The sequence below is a fragment of the Stegostoma tigrinum genome, chromosome 2 (genome assembly GCF_030684315.1).
Source record: "Stegostoma tigrinum isolate sSteTig4 chromosome 2, sSteTig4.hap1, whole genome shotgun sequence".
Lineage (NCBI taxonomy): Eukaryota > Metazoa > Chordata > Chondrichthyes > Orectolobiformes > Stegostomatidae > Stegostoma > Stegostoma tigrinum.
Genome location: NC_081355.1, coordinates 33,657,206 through 33,681,292, shown reverse-complemented (window position 1 = coordinate 33,681,292; position 24,087 = coordinate 33,657,206). Strand labels below are relative to the sequence as shown.

General features: G+C 39.3%; 1 protein-coding gene across 2 annotated transcripts in view; it reads right to left on the bottom strand.

Annotated features, from left to right (window-relative positions):
• nup153 (nucleoporin 153) overlaps positions 1–24,087 on the bottom strand; it is a 67,570-nt gene that overhangs the window by 39,440 nt on the left and 4,043 nt on the right. For both annotated transcript variants that reach the window (XM_048550547.1, XM_048550540.2), the window contains exons 2-8: positions 17,553–17,757; positions 11,790–12,044; positions 5,646–5,785; positions 5,417–5,551; positions 3,741–3,857; positions 2,533–2,577; positions 1,962–2,015 (exon numbers count right to left, since the gene is read on the bottom strand). In XM_048550547.1, coding sequence (XP_048406504.1) covers positions 1,962–2,015; positions 2,533–2,577; positions 3,741–3,857; positions 5,417–5,551; positions 5,646–5,785; positions 11,790–12,044; positions 17,553–17,757 — 951 coding nt within the window. The remainder of the gene's footprint in view (positions 1–1,961; positions 2,016–2,532; positions 2,578–3,740; positions 3,858–5,416; positions 5,552–5,645; positions 5,786–11,789; positions 12,045–17,552; positions 17,758–24,087) is intronic.

Below are 24,087 nucleotides of genomic sequence, written 5' to 3'. Positions count from 1 at the left end.
TAGAATCCCTACACTGCGGAAAGAGACCATTCAGCCCATTTAGTCTGCACCAACCCTCTCATGAGAATCCTATCCAGACTTGAAACCCCACCTGATCCCCATACTACTACATTCACCATGACTAACCCACCTAGACTGCACATCTTTGAACACGGGACAATTTAGCATAGCCTATACAGTTTCTTTCAAATCTCTTCACCAAAAGAGAAGTATAAAGACTTATCACAACCTCAAGTACCACTCTCTAGCATCACAGTGATTCTCCTTATCTATTCCCAAGCAGAATGAGTTGCTGTTCCTGCAACCTTCGGTAGCATCGTTGTGGCACTGCAGGAGGCTCTGGATAGATATGTCATCTATGGAATGGGAGGGAGTGTTGAAATGGTTCGCGATTGGGAGGTGCAGTTGTTTAATGCAAACCAAGCGTAGGTGTTCTGCAAGTGGGTCCCTAGCCTCCGCTTGGTTTCCCTGATGTTGAGGAGGCCACAACTGGTACAGCAGATGCAGTATGCCACATTGGCAGATGTGCAGGTGAACATCTGCTCGAAGTGGAAAGTCTTCGGGGGGTGGGGGGCGGCGGCGCATGGTGGCAGATGTAACACTGCAGCAGGTGTGGGGGAAAAGTGCCCGGTGTGGTGGAGCTGGAGGGGAGCATGGAGCGGACAAGGGAGTCACAGGGAGGGTGGTCCCTCCGGAAGGCAGATAAGGCTGGGAAGGGAAAAATGTCTTTGGTGGTGGGGTCAGATTGCAGATGGCAAAAGTGTCAGAGGATGTTGTGTTGGATCTGGAGGTTGGTAATTGAGGACAAGGGGTATTCTGTTTTGGTTTTTACTGTAGGGAGGGGGTGTGAGGGATGAGTTGCGGGAAATGAGAGAGACATGGTCGAGGGAGATCTCGACCACGGTGGGATGGTCCTTGAAAAACGAGGATGGGGACATCCGAGATGTACAGGAGTGGAATGCCTCATCCTGGGAGCAGATGCGGCAGAGTCGAAGGAATTGGGAATAGGGGGTGACATTTTTGTAGGAAGGTGGATGGGAGGAGGTGGGCTTGAAATGGATATTGGTTTCCAGGTGGTTGCCAGAGATGGAGACAGAGGTGTCCAGGGAGGAGAGAGAGGTATTAGAGATGGAACGCTAATTATATCTGCTTCTACTACTAAAGGTCATTTCTTTTTAATGAAATCACTCACCAGATGAGGGCATCTCTAACTAGGCTAGCATTTATTGCCCATTCCTCATTGCCCAGACAGTAGTTGAGGAGTCAACCACATGGCTGTGGGTCTGAAGTGACATATAGATCAGACCAGGCAAGGTCAGTGAATCAGATGGGTTGTCCCAACAACTGGCAATGGCTTCATGGTCATTGTTACACCCTAAATTCCAAATTTTTTACTGAATTAAAATTCTGCCATCTACCATAGTGGGATTTGAACATGAATTCCCAGAACTTAACTCTGGCGATATCATCACAAAGCCACTACCTCCACTATACTGTTCAGCACGTGTGGAGGATTTCATTTTATTTTAAAAGACCAAACACTGCAGGGTCTTTCAACAATGTATTTAGCCGTAATCTGAAAACAAAAATCAGAAAGTTTTGTTTGGAACAGTGAAAAAAATCCAACTACTAACAACAAATCCTAAGTGAGCATCTCAATTTTTTTGCCTATGTCTCCAAGATATTGGGTGACAAAACACAGGATTACACACTTCTGTTTACATTCCTTTAACAGATTGAGACTGGATGCTCATTTGCTACTGGCATTTAAAGAAACCTCTATCTCCCAATTTAAGGACAAATTAGCAAACTGTTGCCAGATCATGCTTAACCTGATTCAACATCAAAATACAGCTTTTATTTTAAAAGGTTAGAAAGGATCCCTTTTCAAGTTACATTTTCCAAGTCACCCCTTCAAACACAATGTACATATTTATAATAAAGGTCATACAACAACCTACCTTTCTCATTTTGGACTGCCAACCAGTCGCATCTATGGTACTTTTCTCCAAGGACTGAAACAAAATAACAAGCTTGATCAGAGTTGTGGGAAGATAAAGGAGGAAAGTGAAGGGAGAAGACGGTTTAAAATCATCCAGTCTCCTCTTATGAATAATTTTAAAGACATCCCATGAGTGGCAATGTTAAGCGGGTCTGGTGCCAATGTACTGTTTTAAAGTGAAGCAGGCTGCACACTTAGATATTCCGTGCTCTCCAGGTACCCAATAATGGAAGTCCCACACTAACAGCATTTTTCAGATCCTTAGAATACCAAAACATGCCTTACAATAAATTAAATGACGTTCATTATTGATATGTTAAGAACTGCAGGGAAGATTAACTCAAACAGAACAAAATGCCAATTATATTAAGATTTAGAATCTCAAGGAATAAATTGACATTTACAAAGCATGTTTAGGACAATTTAACTCAAAGTAAACCTGAAAATGAAAGCTTGTCTCAAGACACTGCTGTGAAAGCCAGGAGAATTAATTCTGGTACAAAACTGCCAGAGAGACCACTATCGCTTACCATGGACAAGGGAGAGGTTACTGTTGAAGGAATTCTTTTAGCATCCTGAAAACATAGAAAAGAACATGTAAAAACGTTTTCCCTTCAAAATTTAAGTATTTGGTTTTATTCCCCTTGTTAGGATCATAGAATTCTTACACTGTGGAAAGAGGCCATTCAGCCCATTAAGTCTGCACCAACCCTCTCATGAGAATTCTATCCAGACTTGAAACCCCACCTGATCCCCATACTACTACATTCACCATGACCAACCCACCTAGACTGCACATCTTTGAACATGATGGGACAATTTGGCATAGCCAATACAGTTTCTTTCAAATCTCTTCACCAAAACAGAAGTATAAAGACTTATCACAACCTCAAGTACCACTCTCTAGCATCACAGTGATTCTCCTTATCTTCCTTCCCTGCAAAATGCCTTACTTTCATCAGTATGCTCAACATACCAATGCATATTTTCCATGTTAAATAAAGGATTTTAGGAAATTTACAAGATGTGGGTGTCAATGGCTAGGTTAGCATTTATTGCCTGTACCCAATTGTCACAAACATTATAAAAAAAGTTTATTTCAATACAATAAAAAATACTGTACATAAATTGCAAATGCCACAGTATCATAATTCTGGCTATAGCTTGCCATGGAATTGAAGAGTTAAGTAGACACTAATCAATTCTTCAAAAAGTGATTTATTTTGATGAGCAATTTTAAACGTAAGCACGAATGATTTAAGTGACAGATTCTATTAATTCTTTAACAGAATAAAACAAATGAACTAAGATAAACAAATTGCGATGCAGAATTGTTCTGCCAGAGATCTTGTTTGGGAATTCTCTGTATGATGGAAGCAGCAGCACATCAACAAAAAGGAATGTTAAGTAATATAACGAAGGAGTCATATTGGACTTGAAACATTAACTCAGTCTCTCTCTACAGATGATCCAGACCTGCTGAGTTGTTCCAGTACTTTCTATGCTAATTGCAGATTTCCAGCATCCACAGTATTTTGCTTTTATAAAAAGGAACAGACTTATACATATACAAACTTGGAAACTCTGCCAATGACAACTAATCCATTTGCAATGCAGGTTTATTGGTGATTGAATTACATCAACTGCACTCTAAATAATTCAGGTATTTCACAGGACAATGGACTTATGAAGTTCAAATCATCTGGTAAAAACCACAAAAAGTAATATAAAGACTCACGGCTAAAGGACTTGACATCTTTTCTAAAGATTGAAGGATACGTCTGGCAGTGGCACTCGTCACACCATACGAGGGTGAACTTGCCGGTTTTGCTTTCATCTGTCTCCTTATTGGAACCTGGTGGTTAGATTCATAAGTTTTGTGAAATATGTGGAACCATGCAGAAATGTCAGCATGAAAACTCACATCTTCATCTTTGTTATTCAAAACAGAGCTAAAAACAAATGATACTTGTGTTTAAATCTTCAGGGGGACTCAGGGTTCTGTCGTCTGAACGCTACAACCATCTCAATATCAGATACTCTGCACACAAACAAGACACACTTTTGAACCGTGGTGGTAGTGTGTTGACTGGCAGAAAGCAGGTGCACTGGACACCACAGAACCTTTCAGCAGAAATTTAATAGTCAAAATCGAATGCCAGATTGACCAGGCATACAAAATTTTGCTCCATGCGTAAATCACTTTTAAACCAAGTTACAACAAACAACGTAGTGCTCCTATGGATACAGGTTTCTTGTTTTGATGTCAATATCTACTTTTAGAACTGCGCAAATAAACCATAGAGGTTACATTAAAGCCAAGGCTCTGTCCAATGAAATAAAGTATAGCTCCATACATTTATACTTGAACATTTAACAAACAGATGTGCACTGACATAGCACCTACCAAAATCCGAGAACGTCCCAAAAAAATTTTCAGGTAATGAACAGCTGTGGCTATTGATAGATTTTTACAATCATAGGCCAAATTTTGTATAATTTGAAATTTGAAGGTGCTCCGGCATGCTGTTTATGTTCACAAACTCGCGTGTTTGAAAAGTTAGCTTAATACTACTTTATACAATACTTCAAGTCAATTTTCCACTTAATACTAAATCAAGATGCCAATTCAGTTGAACTTATTACAACTTTTATGCCACCACGTAAGAGAAAATTGTTTTAGCAAGCCAAACATAAATCGGTATTAAGTAATCTGTAAGGTCAAACAGAGCATGTGTTTTAATTTGATTCATCAAAGATAAACCACGCCCCCCCCCCATCCTTGTCTGCTTTGCCCTGAATGGTCTTTGCATGTAAAGTAATTAATTGGAAAACGCAAGTGATTTACCAGTGGTGTTGGTAATAGATTAAATAAAACCACAGGTGACTTGGTGGTGGGGAAAAAGCATTCAGTAATGCTTAAGAACACTTCTGGAAACAAAGTCAAATAAATAAATACATCAATCCGCCGCACGATACGGTAACACTGTTCCAGCTCTGAGCCAGATGGCATGGATTCAAATGCAACAGGTGAGAGACACATCTCTGAAAAGGTTGATTAGAAAATATCTAAGAAAAAAATGGGTCAATGCTTTCCTTTCAAAGTTCCATGGTAGCAGTACATAAATAATTCCAAGATAATTTCATCACCACAATAACATCTTAAAATTCAAGGGCCTAGGCCCGAAAGTCAGCCTTCCTGCTCCTCTGATGCAGCTTGGCCTGCTGTGTTCATCCGGCTCTACACCTTGGTATCTCAGATTCTCCAGCATCAGAGACAACCTCCTCAAAAGACAACCCCTTCAATCCCAACTTCAAATGATCCTTTTCCATCACTGATTTACTTGCGAAAGAACAAAAACATGCATAAAGAAAAATAAAAGAAAGCAGCATTGAGTCAGCAGTTCGCTCTACCTGGTAGGGTGTACTTCGAGTTTGAGAAGCTCTTCCTACAGCTGCTGCCGCCGCCCCACCATAAGTAGTCTTGCCAGGATAGAAAGAAGAATCCCCAAGCTGGCTTGAATTTAGTAAAGAAGTACTAATAAAAGACTGGAAAAAGCAAAACCATTTGAATTTCACAAGTTTACATTAAGTGGTGACTATTCAATGATTACAAACAACAAATATTCACAATTGTACTTACTGGAGGTGAATTTCCAAATGCAGACAGATTAAAAGCTGGTCTTTTCAAGCTTACAGCAGGTTGCTGGGGAGCAGAATGAAAGCGCTCCCCTTCTGGGGACCACAGAGGTGGCAAAGAAGCATTCCTCGACGGTATCACATCTGCAACATTGACGAATAAATATAAAAACTTTAATTTACAAACAAGTCTCCAATCACTGAAGGGGTGGTACTCTTTGAATCAAAGTATAAAGGCAGCGAGTTTTATTGCCGAGCCATATCTCTAAATTGAACAATACAAATGAGGCAGTTGCAAAACTGCCCGTAAAGTCCCTAAACCAGATTGTGGATGAGAGGTGAATGTAAGTGGAGAATGGGACATCAAAAAGATTGTGGGGCAGAGAAACGCTTAAACAGGGACACAGACTGCCTGTGAATGCAGACAGAACAGTTTTAAGCTGCCAAAAGAATAAGCGCCCAACTAGAATTCAAAAATAAACTTTAAATCAGTGCAATAGTGAATTCCTTACAAATCTTGATTATTGAGAAGATTGCAAAACTTTTCCAATTGCTTCAGAGACAGTCCAAATACCCCATGAGTCACAGGAATTAGGAGGAGTAGGCAATTCAGCCCTTCCAGCCTGCTCCATCATTTAATTATGATCATGCCTGATCTTATCCTGGTCACAACTCCACACATTCCTGCCTGCTTGCAAGAGCCCTTTATCCCACTTTTCATCAGAAACACATCTATTCCTTTCTTGAATCTGTTGATTGATTCTGCTTCCACTGCACTCTGGGACAGTGAGTTGCACAGATTCACAACCCTGAAAGAAGTTGTGACTCATCTAAGTTTTGAACGTACATCTCTCTCAATATTTACGATCTCCCACAACGGGAACATCTGTTCAGTGTCTACCTCATCAGTTCCCATTAGCATTATATTTCAGTCAGATTCCCCTCTCGTTCTTCTACACTCCAGTGAGTGCAAACCTAAGCTATACAACGACCCTTTGTAGGACAGCCCTTTCATCCCTTAAATAAACCTAATGAACCTTCTCTGAACTGCTTCGAGTGCCAGCACATCCAGCCTTAGGTAAGGAGACCAGAACTAGACAATATTCCAGGTGTGGTCCAATGCTTTATACAATTGTTAACAACACATCTTTACTTTTATAATCCAGTCCTTTTGCAATAAGTGTCGGGATCCCATTTGCCATCCTTACTAAATGCTGCACCTGCATGCCCACTTTCTATGATTCATGCGCTGACTCACTTCAAATATGCTTCCCATTTAAATAATATTTGCCCCGTTTTATCCCCAACCAAAATGGACAAGCTATCACTTGTCAACTTTAAACTCCAGCTGCCAGATTATGGCTCATTCTCCTAGCCTATTAATATCCATCTCGGAACTCTCTTTCTCCTCATTATTAACTGCTTTCCCACCTACTTTAGTATCATCTGTGAACTTTGCTATGTTACATTCTTTTCGTGCTTGCAGGTCATTCGTACAGATTGAGAATAGTTGAGGTCCGAGAAGTGAACTATGCAGCACCCCACTTATTACAGTTGGCCATCCATAGAAGGACCCATTTGTCTTTACCCTCTGCTTTCTGTCAGTCAGGCAATTCTCCATCCAAGCCAATACTCTATCCATATGCCCTAGGGTCTATTCTTCTGGATCAGTTTTTTTTAAATGTGTCACCTTATCAAATGCTTTCTGGAAGTCTAGATATACCAGATCCACCAGACTGCCATTGTCCACTCTGCTGGAGACGTCCTCAAAGAAATCCAACAAGTCTGTCAAGCTTGACTTGTGTTTTAGGAAACTAAGCTAATGAGTAAATTGAGCTTTGTTGTTCCAAGTGTTCAGTTATCTCCTCCTTTAAGAGCAATTCCAGCAACTTGACGAAAAAAGTCAAGCTAACTATTCTATCATTTCCCACTTTCTGCCTATCGCCTTTTTTGAATCAAGGCATCACATTAGTATATTTCCAATCTACAGGCACCTTTCCAGAATCTAGAGAATTTTGGAAAATGATTACTAATGCATCCACAATGTCGGTTGCCATCCTTTACTATCATAGGATGCAGGCCATCAGGCCTCAGGGACTTACTTGCCTTTAATCTGATTAAGTTTACTTAGTACCTTCTTCATAGTTATACTAATTTCACCAAGTTCCTCTGTAGTAACTGCAGTTTTAGGTAAGAGATTATTACCTTGCACAGTGAAAACAGAGAAAAGATATTGGTTTAGTCCCTCTGCCATCTAAGTTTCCCATTAATAGTGTCATCTAAAGAGCCCATATTTACTTTCACTATTCTTTCTTTTTATATACTTATGTAAGGTCAACACAAATGCAGACAGATTTGTTGCTACATAAGTTAGAGAATGAGAAAGTAACCTCACAGCTAAAAAGTAGTCCTTGAGAGGACCTCAAAAGCATTCCTCCAGGAAGGGAATATTCTGACCTTTGATTTCATGTTCCAGCCAATCAGAATAACAGAAGGTCACTACATTGTATTTCAATTGCACTATTCTTAGAAACACTTGCCATTTCTCCTTTTACTTCAATGAGTGACAATGAGCCACCCCAATCAACTAGAACGTTCTGTTTCAGAAAGGGTGGTACAGCTGGCCTTCGCATTCCCAGTCTATGAAGGAAAAACTCAGCCCAGAAAGGAACAGTCTATCCTGAAAGTGTAGGAATGCGGATATCATTTGGTTCCATTTTGAAGCAACTGGGCTCAAAAGTAACACTCTCCATCTGGGTTCATACGGAAAGGTTACCAAAGTGTTTCTACTAGACAGTACTTGGAATAACAAGTGAAAGTGGAGACCCCATTATTCAGTCAATTCAGAGCAATTAGGCCAAGGTCCAGTCGAGTCCATCAGCTCTTATAAGTTTCAATAGATTAGTGTAGAATTCAGCATTTTTGCCATTGATAGCAATTGTAGAACCAACAGGTTCACTGTGTAATTTCTAGAGCCCAGATGAGACGAGTGATTTCCACAACAACTTTTCTTAGGCATTTTAGGAAGGAATATTAATCTCAAGCTACATTGAGCAGAGGAACTGCAGCCACAAAATGGTTTTAAGCTTTGCACAGACTGAAGTAATCTAACATTTACAATTCCTCCAGCATTGGAAACAATATTAACATCACTGAGGAGTGGGAAAATACTCTAGAAGGAAGAGCGGGTTTGCACAAGTGATTGTGAAACACAGAATTATACATTTGATAAGTCCCGGAGGGGACCAATGGCACACCACTGGAACTGGTTATTCTAATGCTGGCTTGTTCAAAATACAGTCCATGGGTAAGAGCTCAGACCTAGTTTCCAGCCTGCCCTCCAGCCAGTGTTCAATATACACACAAGTGGTAGGAACACATTCCACAAAGAAACACTTGGCATTTCTCCTTTTACTTCAATGTGTGACAATGAACCACTCCAATCAACTAGAATGTTCCGTTTCAGAAAGGGTGGTACTGCTGGCCTTCGCATTCCCAGTCTATAAAGGAAGAACTCGCTGCTTCTCTCCAAAATATGCTGCTGAAAAGCTCACAGAGGGGGGTAAAGCCAATGAGGAGCAGCAACATGGTGAATGCTCAGCCAGAGAACAAGGAGCAATAACCACAGCAGCTAGTATACAAAGCGTGGCAGGGGAATATTATTGGTGGGAAAAGACAGACTGCAAGGGAGTGGCTGCCTGCTATGATGAATGAGCTGAATTTGATCAGTTAATGCTGAAACAAATTCTGGACTATCAATTTTCTACAAACAGAAATAAAATGTTCAGAACAACAGTGCATAGGCTGTGCATTCAAAGCTAATGAAACACAGCTACCTGGGGTAACTGATTAGATGTACCAGTTGGATTAAATTCTAGTATTCAGAAAGTTGTCTTTTTTAAGCGAGGAAAGGGAAAAAAAAACAAAAATAAATTACCATAGCACCTTTCACCATCTCAGGAATAACCCGCACAAGCCCAATTCACCCATCATTCCCTTTCTGACCTATACTGGCTCTCAATAAGAAATGTCCTGGATTTCAAATTTTATGGCATAACTCAGTGGTTAACACCACTGCCTCACAGCACCACAACCTGTCTGTATGGAGTTTAAACATTCTCCCATGTCTGCATGGGTTGCCTCTGGATGCTCTGGTTCCTCCCACAGTCCAAAGATGAGCAAGGTAAATGAATTGACCATGCTAAATTGCCCGTAATGTCCAGGGATGCTTTGGTTACATGGGTCAGATGTGGGAAATGCAGGAGTAGGGGAATGGGTCTGGGTGGGAGGAGGGACGGTATAAACTTGTTGCATCAAATGGCCTGCTTCCATACTGTTGGGATTCTATGATTGTTGAGCCAACATATTATTAGTCTTCCAATTTGAAGCTTCATTAGAAATGCATATTTTTTCTTGTTTAACGATCAAATTCTAACACCGCATCTTTCCAAAACTTACTCAGTGGCCCCTTGCAAAAGAAATGTAAATGCTACCCCTCACCCACTTCCTCAATGCATTTACCCCTTGTTGTATTTTTCCGAAATCTCTATATTTTTGTTTTACAACTTATCTAAGCTTAATTTCAATAAAGTGTCGGAAAGCATTCCAATTCCAAAAGTTCAGTGAGCTGAATATTCTTTTAACTTGTATGAATATACAAAATAGGTAGAAGTGGACAATTCACAGAGTCCACTCCAGCATTCAGTAAGATAATTCCCGAATGGTTTATTTTAAATTTCACACGCCCATCTACATACTCCCAATTACATCCAATTCCCTTGCACAACAAGAATGTGCCTAATCAAGTCAAAATATTAAAATGATTTGCCTCAGAATACACACGAGGTGAAGCGTTCCAAAACTGCGCAACCCTCAAAGTTCTCATCTCTGGCCAAAAGGGCAATATCTAACTTAAAAAAGAATGCCCTCTAGTTCTGACCCACAAGAGGAAGCATTCTTCATGATCATCTTGTCAAGACCATTTAAGATGTTATAAACTTCAAATCGCCTCTCACTCTTGCAAATCCAAATGAAAAGAAACCTATCCTGTCCAACCTATTCTCCTAAGACAAGCCACTCATTCGAACTACTAAATTCATAAACCTTCACTGAATTGCCTCCAATGCTTTCATACACTTCCACAAACAAGGAGATTACAACTGCACAGTATTCAAGAGGAGGTCTCACATACCTTTTGTAATAATGGATAGCACCCCACTAGCCTTCTTGATTCTTGCATTCTAACTTTTTTGTGCCCCAACCACTAAATACCTAAATGCCTCAGTAGCTGAGAATTCTACACATTCTTCATGTAACTAATACTGTTTTTGATTCTCTCTGCCCAAGTAAACTTCACATTTCCCTGCACTGCACTCCACGTGTTTGACATTTGCTCATTCAGCTCAATCTATCTACACCTGCCTACAATGCCCTGTGTCTACTTCACAGCGCATTTCCCTAGCCATCTTGGTATTATAAACAAATTCAGCAACAATGCCTTCGCTCCCTTCATTTAAGTCATTGATGTAAATCAAAATGTGAGGCCACATTCTACTAATCAGACAAAGATCATTTATACACAATATTTTGTGCCAGCCAACTTCTATCTGTGCTATTGTTACCCCCTACACCTTGAACTTTTATTTTCCGTAACCACTAATGTGGCATCTTATCAATGCCTGTGGAAATCTAAATATTGTAGAAACACACACACACACACACACACACACACACACACACACAATCCAGAGTGCAGGTTTCTCCTTGGCAAAAGTTTAATAATTTCACTAAACAAAGTCAAAACCATGCCAACTCTTCTAAATCACAATTATAAATTTTCTTAGCCTAATCCAATGTAATTCTTTATCTCTGTTATACCTTTAATAAATTTTGTTAATTGCACCACCTCCTTGAGTTAAACACTCTTCTTCTAATGGAATAGGCAAAGATGCATGCAATATTTAAGCACCAGTCTAATATAAAATTTTAAGTATATGCACCTAAAAGACATTTCTTCCATCCCAAGCATAAAAACCGAGGTTATTCAACCATCACATAATGGAGAAAACTGGTAATACTTATCCTAACATTTCTGAAAGTTCAAATGTTTGCTACAACTTAAAATTCTTGCAAATGAGAATTCTTTTACCTTTATCAGAAGCTCGGGAAGAGAAACCACTTGTTGTGGAGATGTTATCATCTTCATGTAGTGAGCCAGAATCTTTGATTTCCTTTACCAGTGAGAATCCTGAATTGCCAATAGGAAAAGAGGAGGATGTGGACGGTTGACAATCATGCACAGGAGTATCTAGTGCAGCACAATTAATGTGTGCTCGACTGAGAGCTGGTCGCAGAAGAAGCATTTCTGAGAAATTTAAAGCAGATTTGCTTGATGGTGTGCTTACTGCAAAAGTGAAAAGGAAAACAGGTGTTCGTTTTTAAAATTGAGCCAGCACACAAGCACATGTACAACTGTAACATAATTCTGTTTTTTCTTGGAGATCACAAATTACCATTATAACACTAACCGAACTTAGCTGTAACGTAAACAGCTGTGCAAAGTAAAAAATATCAGGTTAATGTGTGTTTTAGGAGATGCAGAAACGAGGATTGGTATACAAAGGAACATATAGTGTAGATGGACACCAAGACAAAAGGACAAACCAGTTGAATTAAGGTGCATCGACACATGGGTAACACCTTTTTTTAAAAATCTACAAACTTCCGAAATATACGTACACCATGGAAGTCTGCATCAAATTTCACAATGCAGTAAAAGAGGAAAAAGTACAAATTTAAGAGGGAATAGATAGACTAAGACAACTAAACGAGAAGAGTTTATGAAATTGATAAAGAGGAAACACGAGGAGAATAAAAAATGTTAAGAATAGCAGGGTACTGCACATTTTTAACATCAGTAAAAAGATTTTTAAAAAATGCAAGACAATGATATTTATTATTACAAAAGCAAGCAGAAATCTGTGGAGCTATTAAGTATAGGTTTGATTTAACATTTACGTATGCATCTAATTGCCATTAACACGGACATCTGACAGACCAACTGACAAACCTGACAGCTGAGGATACGATTATATGATGGATAAGGAATTTCAAACGAAGTGGTCTTCATGGATTGCTATTTTGTCAAATAGATTCTCACAGAAAACAATTAGGCAAGGTAAAAGGAATTGAAACGGTGAGAGCAAAGGGAGGAAAAATTAAACAATTAAACTAAAACAGGCTAAAAACAGACAGAATGTTGAGAGTGATTCAAGTGAATGATAGCATCCCATAGTATTCTGCCCTCAAACTATTATTGTTCGCTGCACACAGCAATTTGGCTAAAGTGCAGCAGGGGCAGTAGCTAAATTTGCCAATAGGAATTATTTTAATTAAGGACCAAAGGAAATTGCAGGTAAGATAATGCACAAAAGAAAAATGCAATCAGAATTTTGACAGAAGCTGAATTTGCAAAAGACAGGTTCAGTGGATGAGCGGAGACTGTGGGGAGGGTTTAGATTCACAAAACATTGAAAGTAGTATCTCCAGTGGATAAGGCCGTAAAAGACCAATGAAATCCAAATTATTATTTGAAGCAGCATACAATACAAAACAGATGTAATGGTGAACCTAAACAAATTTTACTAAGGCCACAGAATTAAGTGCAAAATATCCTGCTTTTGCTCCTTGTTTAGACATTCATAATGCCAGTTTCTTCATTTTTTGTGCATAAAACAATCCAGTCATTCCAGGGATTATTCTGGTGAACTTCTACTGCACTCTGTCCATTGCAAGCATATCCAGACTTTAGATGAAGAGACCAAAACTACACAATACTCCAGGAGGAGTCACAAAGATCTACACATTTGCAGCAGATACCTTCACTGCTGTATTCCAACCCCTTGCAGTGAAGGCAAAGACACATGAGGTCTTCCAGTATAAAATCAGTGCTATTCAAAAAAAAACCAAGTAAAACTACTTATAATCAAGAAATTACTCCACAGAAGAGTCTTGTAAATGAGGGAATAGGTGCCTTAAACGCTTTTATGGTCCCTATGTGATTCAACACATTAGTACCTCCCACACAAAACAGTGGAATAAGTCAGGGATATGGACTGTAACTTAGAGAAATATTGTGTTTCACATTTATCAACCAAAATATTTCTATGTACTACACTGTACAACAATATATACACTCCTATAAAACATTTTCCTTGTTTTGGTGTTATAGAAAATGCATTTGTACTTTTGTTGTTTTGTCAAATGCAAGTATTTTTAATGTAGTAAAGCATAAATGGCATTTTTAAAAGACCTAACTTTAACTTATCTCTAGAAGTGCTGAGACTAGATTCTGTGGAGGGCAGAGATGCAGGTGGAGGGTCTTAGGGTTTTATCCTGAATAAGCGTTAAGTTGATTTGAGTGTTCTTGTGCAAATATTCAAATGCATAACACATCAGCAACCGTTCTTTTTTCCACCCCATAATAGCACGTCTTTGCCTTGTTATGCGACTTAAATCAGTAAGATCTAGGATATCAAAACACATTAATGCTTTAAAGCATGTCAGCTTTCTATTTCATTTCAGCAACATTCTTTATAATTGTACACACACTCAGAAGATTCGAACAGTACCCAATATCAACCACGTAAACCTTTTCTACCACACTTTATCACTTCTAACTTAATAGCTAGAATAATTCTACTGTGCTTTTTCTCATTTTCACCACTTACACTACACGGCTACATTGTTCAAGGATTGCTATGATAATTTCTGACAATAAGTTCATGTGGATTATGACAGGCACTTGCAATGAACGAGAAACAATGTGACACAGAAACAGACAGATGTAAGTTACGATGCAAATTATGTTTTCTATACAAAAAACTGACCTGAGCTGAAAACAATGCAACAAATGCGAAGGAGAGAGAAATTTTACCACCCGCTTTCTGTTAACCATTTCAAGTCATATGAGCGCATTACTCAAAATCCCATGTGCTCAACTGGTTCTAGCTACCTATGCTACAAGATAGATTTTCACGAAGTTCCAACACGTTTGTCAAATTTTATTTTCCTCTCACAAATACCTAGTGATTCTGCTCAACTTTACAATTCTTTTGGATATGCCCAGTTAAAACAGACCGTGACATTTCCCTACTACTGACATCAAACAGATCTGTAACTCTTCATTCTCTATAATACTGGCAAAACTATATGTATAGCCACCTCCTTCAACACTCCAGGATGCAGCTTATCTGGTCCAGAGCAATTCATCAACCTTCAATCCAAACCGTTCATGCACTTACATTGTACTAAGACCAGCCTCTTCCAGTTTCATAAATCCCTTGGTTACCTAGTATTTCTGGGTGATTTTCTACATCTATTTCCATGAAGACATTAAAAAGCGATTGCTTAGTTTCCCACCAATTCCAATTGTGTACTGTAAGTTCTCCTGGCTCCACCTGTAACTGGCTCACATTCGTCCTTAATCTTTCCATTTCCATGAATTTAAAAATACTTTTATAGTCTGCCCTTAGGTTTCTTGCTGGCTTGCATTTATATTCTTTAGTCCCCCTTCTTTCTTGTAAAAAGAACCTTTTTTGATCCTCTTTTACTAGGATTTACATTGCTCCAAATCTTCAGCCATACCACTTTTAGCAACATCCTATAGCTACTTCCTTTCATCTAAAGCAATCCTTCATTAGCCACAGTTGATTTACTTTCTTTTGGGCACTTGTGTCTTAAAAGAATGTGCTGCAGACCAAGTAACTTTTAAAAAAAAATTACTGTTGTCCATCAAATCCTTCAGGGTATTTTCAAAATCCACTATAGCCAAATTACCACTCATATCTTCACAGATTTTTGTTCAGATACATCACTTTCTAAATGAGTTACAATACATACAAAAATCAATGGCCACTATTTCTCAAATGCTTCCTCGAGGCAAAATTATTAATTAGCCCTACTTGATGAAATAACACTAAATTCAAAATAGCTCAATCACAATTGGTTCTTTAACATATTGCTCCAGAACCCCATCTCTCTCGTAATTCAGGAGCTCAAACCACAACACCACTGCTGGTTAAACTTACCCAGTCTATAGGCACCCATTATTACCAAGTAATCCACATTACAGGCCATCTCTAAGGTCCTAATATTGACATTTACTGTTTATGAGCCATAACGCAAGTCCCACCAACATATACCACTGTTCAGGTAGTGCCAATTAATAACCTTGCCATGAGGAAGCCTTTGAGAAATAAATGGCCATTAATTTTGAATGTATTGTCACTCATCTTTACGTTTAACCTAACTGATTCTACATCTTGATCCTTCACACCAAGATCATCTCTCACTAATGTGACCTTATTTCTTATAGAGAACACTAGCCCATAACTTTTTTCCTTTTTACCTGTCCTTGCTAAATGACAAATATTCATGGATAATTCAGTTTTCAATCTAAATAACCATGTAGTGATATCTCTGTATAGGCAGTAAAATCACCACCAATTTGTGATTTCAAATCAATCTGACCATGCTACATGCATTCAGAAAGTGCTTTTATAATTTAGCCTCAACATTCAACAGGTTGGATAGGTTGGCGTGTGGAGAGTGCAGATGCACTGCGAACCAGTGTTCTAGGCTGTGCTGGGTCTCTCCGACATATCGGACACAGCATCGGAAGCAACGGATACAGTAGTTGAGAGCAGGTGAACCTCTGCTTGAAAGGACTGTTTGGGTCCTTGGACGGAGATGAGAGGGGAGGTGTAGGGGCAGGTGTAATACATCCTGCGGTTGCAGGGAAAGTTACTTGGTGTGGTGGAGGGGGTCGGTGGGAGTGTAAAGCCAACAAGGGAGCCGTGCAATGAGTGGTCCCTGCAGAAAGCACACAGGCTGGGAACGGAAATACCTTTTTGATGGTTGGTGATTAAACCTTCTGGGTGCCATTCACTCTCTCTCCCACTCCCATTCTCCTAGTGACACATCCATTCTTGGCCTGCTTCACTGTCAGATTGTTGCCAAATGTCACCTGGAGAACACCACCTCATATTGTACCTTGAGAGCTTACAGCCCAATGGCCTTAAAATTAACTTCACCAGCTTCAAAATCTCTCTCTCACCTATCAACCTGTCCATCTTCTGACTCACCTATCTGCTCCACCTTCCCACTGACCAACTGCAATAACCGCCTACTGCATCCACCTGTGTCTCTAGATAACACTGTCAGCATACATCAAAACCTGTAACTGTAATTTGGAAAACTACATTTAAGTTAATCAAGCACAAACAGCAAGATTGAAACAACTGAATAATTTCACTACTAAAAAGGATTGTTTTACTCGACAGCTGGAGGAGCAGAGGAAATCAGCAAAATGGGTTAACCTTGCAGCAGAAAACAAAAATCAAACATAGCCCTCACATTTTACTGGTGATTCCTTCCTGTTCTCCAAACAAGTAATTAAAGGGAATCGATCAGGCTGTTTGTTCTTTTGGCATAGTACTAAATGGGGGTCAGATGACTAAGTCCTGCAATTCGCAGTCGTTTAACACAATTCAGGAGGTTTGATGCACCACAACCGTGATCCGACATGGCAACATCAAGGTTCAAGCTAGTAGTTATGAAACACTGTGCAAGAATCCAACGTGAAGAGAGTTTATTTAGGTTTTCAATGAAGCAAAGGTCTAAACTCTTTAAGTAAGCTGGAAGGAAAGGTGCTCCTCAGAGTTATGAAGGGTAGTTATCATAACAGAACAAATTGGTTTCTTCCCAATACTTCATACTGAAAAATCAAATAATCACATTCTTAAAATTTTATTAATTCAATTGTGCAAAATAAGTAAATGTAAACCCAACACTTCTTTATGGTCAAGCATCTATTTAAATGGGGAGTATAAAGTTATAATTGTGCAAATACCCGCTATCCTGCTGGCTGTTGGTGCTCGTTGGTGTTTTCCATTATCAAATGGTGGGGTCTCATTTACGAGGACTGGATCATTTTCATGGTTGTTTAGCGACCCTCCTGCTTCAGCTGGTTCTGTCTTTGATGTCTTCCCAAAGTATTTCTGCAGCCACCCAGGTACTATATTCTTCACTGTGTTTGTGACTCTTCCAATGATTCCCTGTAGGCAAAGTCTTTCATAAATTATGCTTGATATAATAACCAAGTTCCCTCCCTCAGTTTAAAAGTCAAACTGAATTATAAAAGGATTGTGAGACCCAGGTTGAGCCACATGTTGGCAATCCAAAAAGATGATGTGAAATATCACAGAATCAATAAGAATATAAAGACAACATCAACCTGAAACAATGAGGGTGCATGAATTTCTGTATAATACATCACGGCTTCTAAGAATTTAACATTTGCAATAGGTTCGCAACACCTGATGCTTTAAAGTTTACCTTGACATTTCTACTATAATTTTGTAACTTTAATCTTTCAATGTACAATGCAGTTCAAATCATGCAAACATGAAGAATATCTGTATCTCTGGTTCTTTTAATTACATTAAATCTACGTACTCCACGAAACAATCCTTCTGCTACTGGAAGGAATTTCTCCTTATTAACTTAGAATAAACCCGTCGTTTTTGAACACCTTATTTAAACGTCCCCTTGCATGTCTCTAGTGTCTCCCGATACTTTCTCCATCTTTGATACCATTCTAGCAAATCTTCACTGTATTCTCTCTCAGGCCATCACATTCCTTAAGTACAATGTTCAGAGCTGGACAAAGCATGCTAGCCAGGGGAAAACCAGAGATTTACAAAGGTTTACGACAATGTCATGGCTTTCAAACTTCAGAATTCTTGGGGTTAAGAAATGCACGTTTAGTCTTAATTCTTAAAAGCCTCTTCAATGTATCCAACCATTTTCAAAGATGTTCATACACTTTTCTGTTTTCAGTTCTCAAAATTAGGTTATTTAATTTACACCGCCTCTTCTTGCTCTTCCAACTAAAAAGCACTTGGTCTAATTCTGGGGACAATACGACCTGTACAGCCGTATGTTCCAGGGGATTGTACATATAGTTGTTGGAGGTTTAAACTGATTTTGCAGGGGGTGGTATACCAAGTGGAGATACAGTTGGGGATAATCCAAAAGGAAGTCTGAATATAGATATAGTGAGGTTAAAGCACAAAGGAACATGGCAAAGCTGGCTGGCATTCACATCATTGTAAGGTGTTTTGCAAAGCAGGAAGACATGAGTTGAGAATATTGATTAACGGACAGGGATTTGATACAATGACCATCACAGAAAAATGGCTGTAGGAGGGACAGAACATGCAGTTTAATATTTGGTGGGAGGTGGGTCTGAGGTAGTGGTGTTGCAATATGAATTAAGGATTCAATTACTGTAGTAAAGAGCATTGATATCTTAGAAGGTCCCTCGAATGAGGCCCTATGGGTGGAACAAAACCAGAAAAGTCGTTTGGTGGTGGTGGTGGTGGTGGTGGAGTGGAATAACTATGGGGGTGAACTTTAAACCTCCAAACAATCTGGGTTGGAAAGAGATGTGTTGACAAATGTCAAAGCGTGTAAAAATCATACAGTAAATGTGTAAGGAATTTCACCTTCATTACAAACTGGGACAAAGCATGAAAGGCTTAAAACGGAGCAATTCTTAAATTTTGCCCAGGAGAGCCTTTTATGATAACAGGTACAAAGTCCAGTGAGAGTGGGTTAGGCTTAACCTTATTTATAGGGAACAGAGCCAGTCAAATAGTAAACGTCAAGGGAGAAGCATTTTGGTGATAGCGACCATTACTCTTAAAATATTAAGGTCATGATGGATAACGAAAAAGCTGTATCAAAAATTAAGGTGCTGAAATGGAGGAAGGTTCATGTTAATGTGAAGGGGCAAGATCTAGCCAAAAACAGACTGACAGCAGTGACTCAGGAAAATCCATTCAAAACAGTGAGTTATTCAAAACGCTAATAGTGAGAGTGCAAGTCCAACGTGTTCCTGTAAAGAGGTTGCATAGTAGGACCAACAACTCCAGAGAACCGTGGATGGCAAGGGATGCACAGGAATAAGGTGGAAAACACAAGTTTATGGCACATACAAAGAGGTCAAAACAGAAATTGTGGAGGAGTATACAAAGTACATGGGGTATTTAAAGAAATTAGGAGATCCAAGAGGGGACATGGGAAAATGCTAATGGGTAACATCAAGGAAGATCCAAAAGGGCATTTTATTAGCTTGGAAGGGACAAAAGAATAGTTAGGGAATGAGTAGGACCCATTAGAAAGACAAATAGCAAAGCTTTTGGGGAGCTGGGAGATATAGCTGAGTTTTTAAATTTGTCCCTCTTCATAATGATACGAAGTACTATGTAGTTATAGAAATCAGGATGGGGACAGCAATATACATGAACAAATCAGCACTAAAAGAAATGAGGCAAGGCCTGAAGTGGATAAATCCCTCGGCCAGAGAGGATATTGGAGGGGCTCTGACAAGGGTGATAACAGTGAATCAGGAAGTTACTGAATAGTGAGTCCAGTGGTAGGGAAACTATTGGGGGAAAATGAGATAACACAGTGTAGAGGTGGATGAACACAGCAGACCAAGCAGCAGAGGAGCAGCTCCTCTGATGCTGCTTGGCCTGCTGTGTTCATCCAGCTCTACACTTATCTCAGATTCTCCAGCATCCTACTATCTCTGGGGAAAAAATGTGGGACAGAATTAACCTCCACTTAAGAGGCAAGGATAAACCAAGAAAAATCAACATGGTTTTGTCAGGAAATCAGGGGACTTGATGGTCATGTGAGGGTAGTGCATTTGAGAAAGTGGACATAAATTTCAGTAAGGCTTTTGACAAGGTCTCACATAGCAGACTGGTTAAAGTGGTGTGGAACCATGGGATCCAAGGTAATTTGGCAAACTGGATCCAAAATTAGCCTATTAAAGAAGATGTAAAGGACGATCGGCAAACAGTGTCAAATGGCACACCACAGGGTCCCTCGATGTTGGTTGTGTACATTCACAACCTAGATATGAACACAGGACGAATAATCAATAGGTTTGCAGATGACATGAAAATTGGTGGTGTGGTAAATAACAAGGAGGACAACCTTAAACCACAGGTTGACATCAACAAGCTGGTCAGGTAGGCTTAGGTGGCAAATGGAATTTGATCCTGAAAACTGTGAGGTGATGCATTTAGGGATGACAAACAAAGAAAGCAAGGTCAAATGGTAGGAAGCACAGAGGATCAGGCAGACCTTGGCATACATGTCTGCAGATCCTTGAAGGCAACAGAACAGATAAAGTAGTTAAGGTAAGCCTTCTTAATTGTTAGAGAAGTTTTTGAATACAAGAGCAAGGTAGTTTGTTATAGAGCTTAATTAGGCCAGAAATAGAGAGTATTGTGTACATTTCTGATCACCACACTATAAAAGGAAGATGTGAATGCACTGGAGACAGTGCACAGCGAATTCACCAGGATGGTGGCTGGACTGGAGGAATTCAGCAACGAAGAGAGACTACATATGCTGGGGTTGCTTTCTTACAGAGCAGGGAAAGCTGTACAGGGTTAATAACCAGGATATATAGATTAACGATATGGCACGAAAGGTTTAGAAGAAATTTGAGGATGAATATTTTTCACCTAGAGTATGGTGGGTATCTGGAACTTACGATCTGAAAGAGTGGTAGATGCAAGAACCTTCAAGACATTTTATAGTATTTAGATGATCACTTGAAACTTTATAGTCCGCAAGGCTACAGACCAAAGAGCTCAAAAATTGCATTATGATAGCCCGCTTGATGACCGGCATAGAAAAGGTGGGTAACAAGGCTTTCTTCTATGCTGTAAAAACATATTGACCCTCCACCCCACTTTACATGGTGTAAAACTTTGTGTCTGAAGTGCATCAATAAGCTTCTCACTGTCTACTGCATTTTGGAGTTTTATATCCTCTATGAACTTTGAAATTACACCCTGTATAATTAGATCCAGGTTATTGACATGTATTAAAATGAGCAACGTCACTAGAATTAACACCTGGTCCACCACTGTGGACCAAGTCCAAATTGTTGCTTTGTACATGCTATTTTTCCAATATTAGAACAATACAGGAATATTGTATAGGCAGTGACACTACACCTTGGGGACCACGAGCTTGAATTTTTTTTACTGTCTATTATGTGGTCTTTAAACTAATGTCTCTTGAAAAAGTCCATAAACAAAGATAAAACAGAAAAGGTCAATTCAAGAACACAAATTCAAGTGCAACTCATTTTATGTTAGGATTCACCTCACTGAACTGATCTCCTAGAATGGCTGTATCTCCAACAGGAAGCATCTTATCCACATTTGCTCTCATTGGAAGAATTACATTGTAACCTTCAATAACTTGTCTGTGCAGCATCAAAAAAAATCCCAACCAAAGGGCCAAGGGGATTTAGAACATGTTTTTCTAACATTCTAGGAAAAATTTCTATCCCAAGTATCAATGCTGTTAGTATTCCCCCTCAATTCCTTATCTTGCCACATCATAGAAGCAAGTGAGTTCTATACATAACCATACTTCAATGGTTACCTTCAAACTGCCAACCATAACTTCAAATGATTTAGTGGATACAACTGATACAAGTTTGTATGCTGTTTTACTAAGTTTGAAATAACACAACATACAGCTCAATGTATAAATAGTCTTCATATTTAGTAATAAGGCATTTTAAATGAATATGGTGCCTTTTAAAAAGGAACTGTTAGTTTCAAAATCAAATCAATCTTTTCCCCCAAATTAACCATTACAAGTTTATACATTGAAAAGTGTTGGCAGATTTCTTAAGTATGGATATCTGAAAGAGACCAGTGTTGGAGCAGCTGTTAATGCACTGGGTCACAGTCGCAGGGCAGAAGTTTGATTTCACAAAGTACCTGAATGCAACAGGACAGAATGTTTTGGGAGGTGGGCAGGAATTGGATTAGGCAGTTGGTAGAGGTTCAAACTGGTAAAATCAATAATATACACACAAAAATTCACAAAATGATTAGCACAGGCAACAGGCTTCCAGGTAAGGCATTACATGACTGTGTGTAATAATGGTCAAAGTGGAAAGTCTTGGGAGAAATGAGGCAGCTTGTTAAAAATTTCATGAAATAAAGCGTAAGGTAGTCACCGCTTACTCAAAACATATCACCAATTAAAGCAAAAATTAAAGCAACTTGATTGTTTTCCATTTTACCTTAACAGTACAGCCCAAAATGCTTCACAAAAGAACCATAAACTAAATAAGAGATAAGACGTAGAGGTGGATGAACAGAGCAGGCCAAGCAGTATCAGAGGAGCAGGAAAGCTGACGTTTCAGGTCTAGACCTTTCTTCATTTTCTGAAGATAAACTAAATAAGGTTGAGAGTTCCAGCAACATCTTAAAAATCAAGATTTTGGTTGTTGAGACTACAAGATTTGGTGCAACAGTCGACAATTCTGTCTTTCAGGACACGTCTTCCACTGAATGAGGTAATGGCTGATCTGATTATCGTCAACTCCACTGCCTTGAATTTTACCCTACATTCCCTTATTCACCAAAAACCTTCAACCTCAACCTTAATGATGATTAACAACCCAGCTACTACAGGACTCTGCAGTAAAAACTTCATTAATTCATTACCCCCAGGGATAATAAAATCCTCACCTCTGTCCTAAAGTAAATAACTGCTGACTCAGATTACTCCGTCTGGTCCGAGATACTCCATTAAGGGGGAAAACAACCCCTCAGTATCCACCACACCAAGTCGCCAAATCTTATATGTCTCAATAATACTGACTCTCATTCTTCTAAACTCCAGAAAGCCCATCAGACTCAACTTGTCCTCAAGAAAACCCCTCCTTACACAGGATCAATCTAACAAACCTTCTCTTGACTGCCTCCAATAGCATGATATCTTTTCTTAGATCAGGGAACTAAAATTGATCAGTGTTCTATGTGTGGCCTAACTCGTGCCTGTGTGATTTACAAGAGACTTCCCTATTTTTATAATTTACTCCCTTTAAAATGAAAGGTCAACATCCAATCTGTCTTCCTGATTACTTCAAACTGTATGCTCACTTTTCACGATTTATGCACAAGGACCTCTGAACCACTCTACATTGCAGCTTTCTGAAGTTTTTCTTCATTTAAATAATATTCAGCTCCTCTATTCTTCCAAAAGGGGTGTAACCTCATATTGCCATCTGCCAATTTTACGCCCACTCACTAATTTGTCCTTCTTGTATCATCCTTACCAGTTGCCTTCCCACCCATTTGTCATTTTTCTTGGTTTTCTTCCCCCCCCCTTAGTCGTTTGTGGGATGTGGGTTCTTTTCTTGCCCATCCCCTGTTGCCCTTGAGAAGATGATGGTGACCTACCTTCTTGAACCACTGCAGTCCTCTTGCTGTGAGGTGACCCACAATGCTATGAGGGAGGGAATTCCAGGATTTTGACCCAGCAGTGAAAGA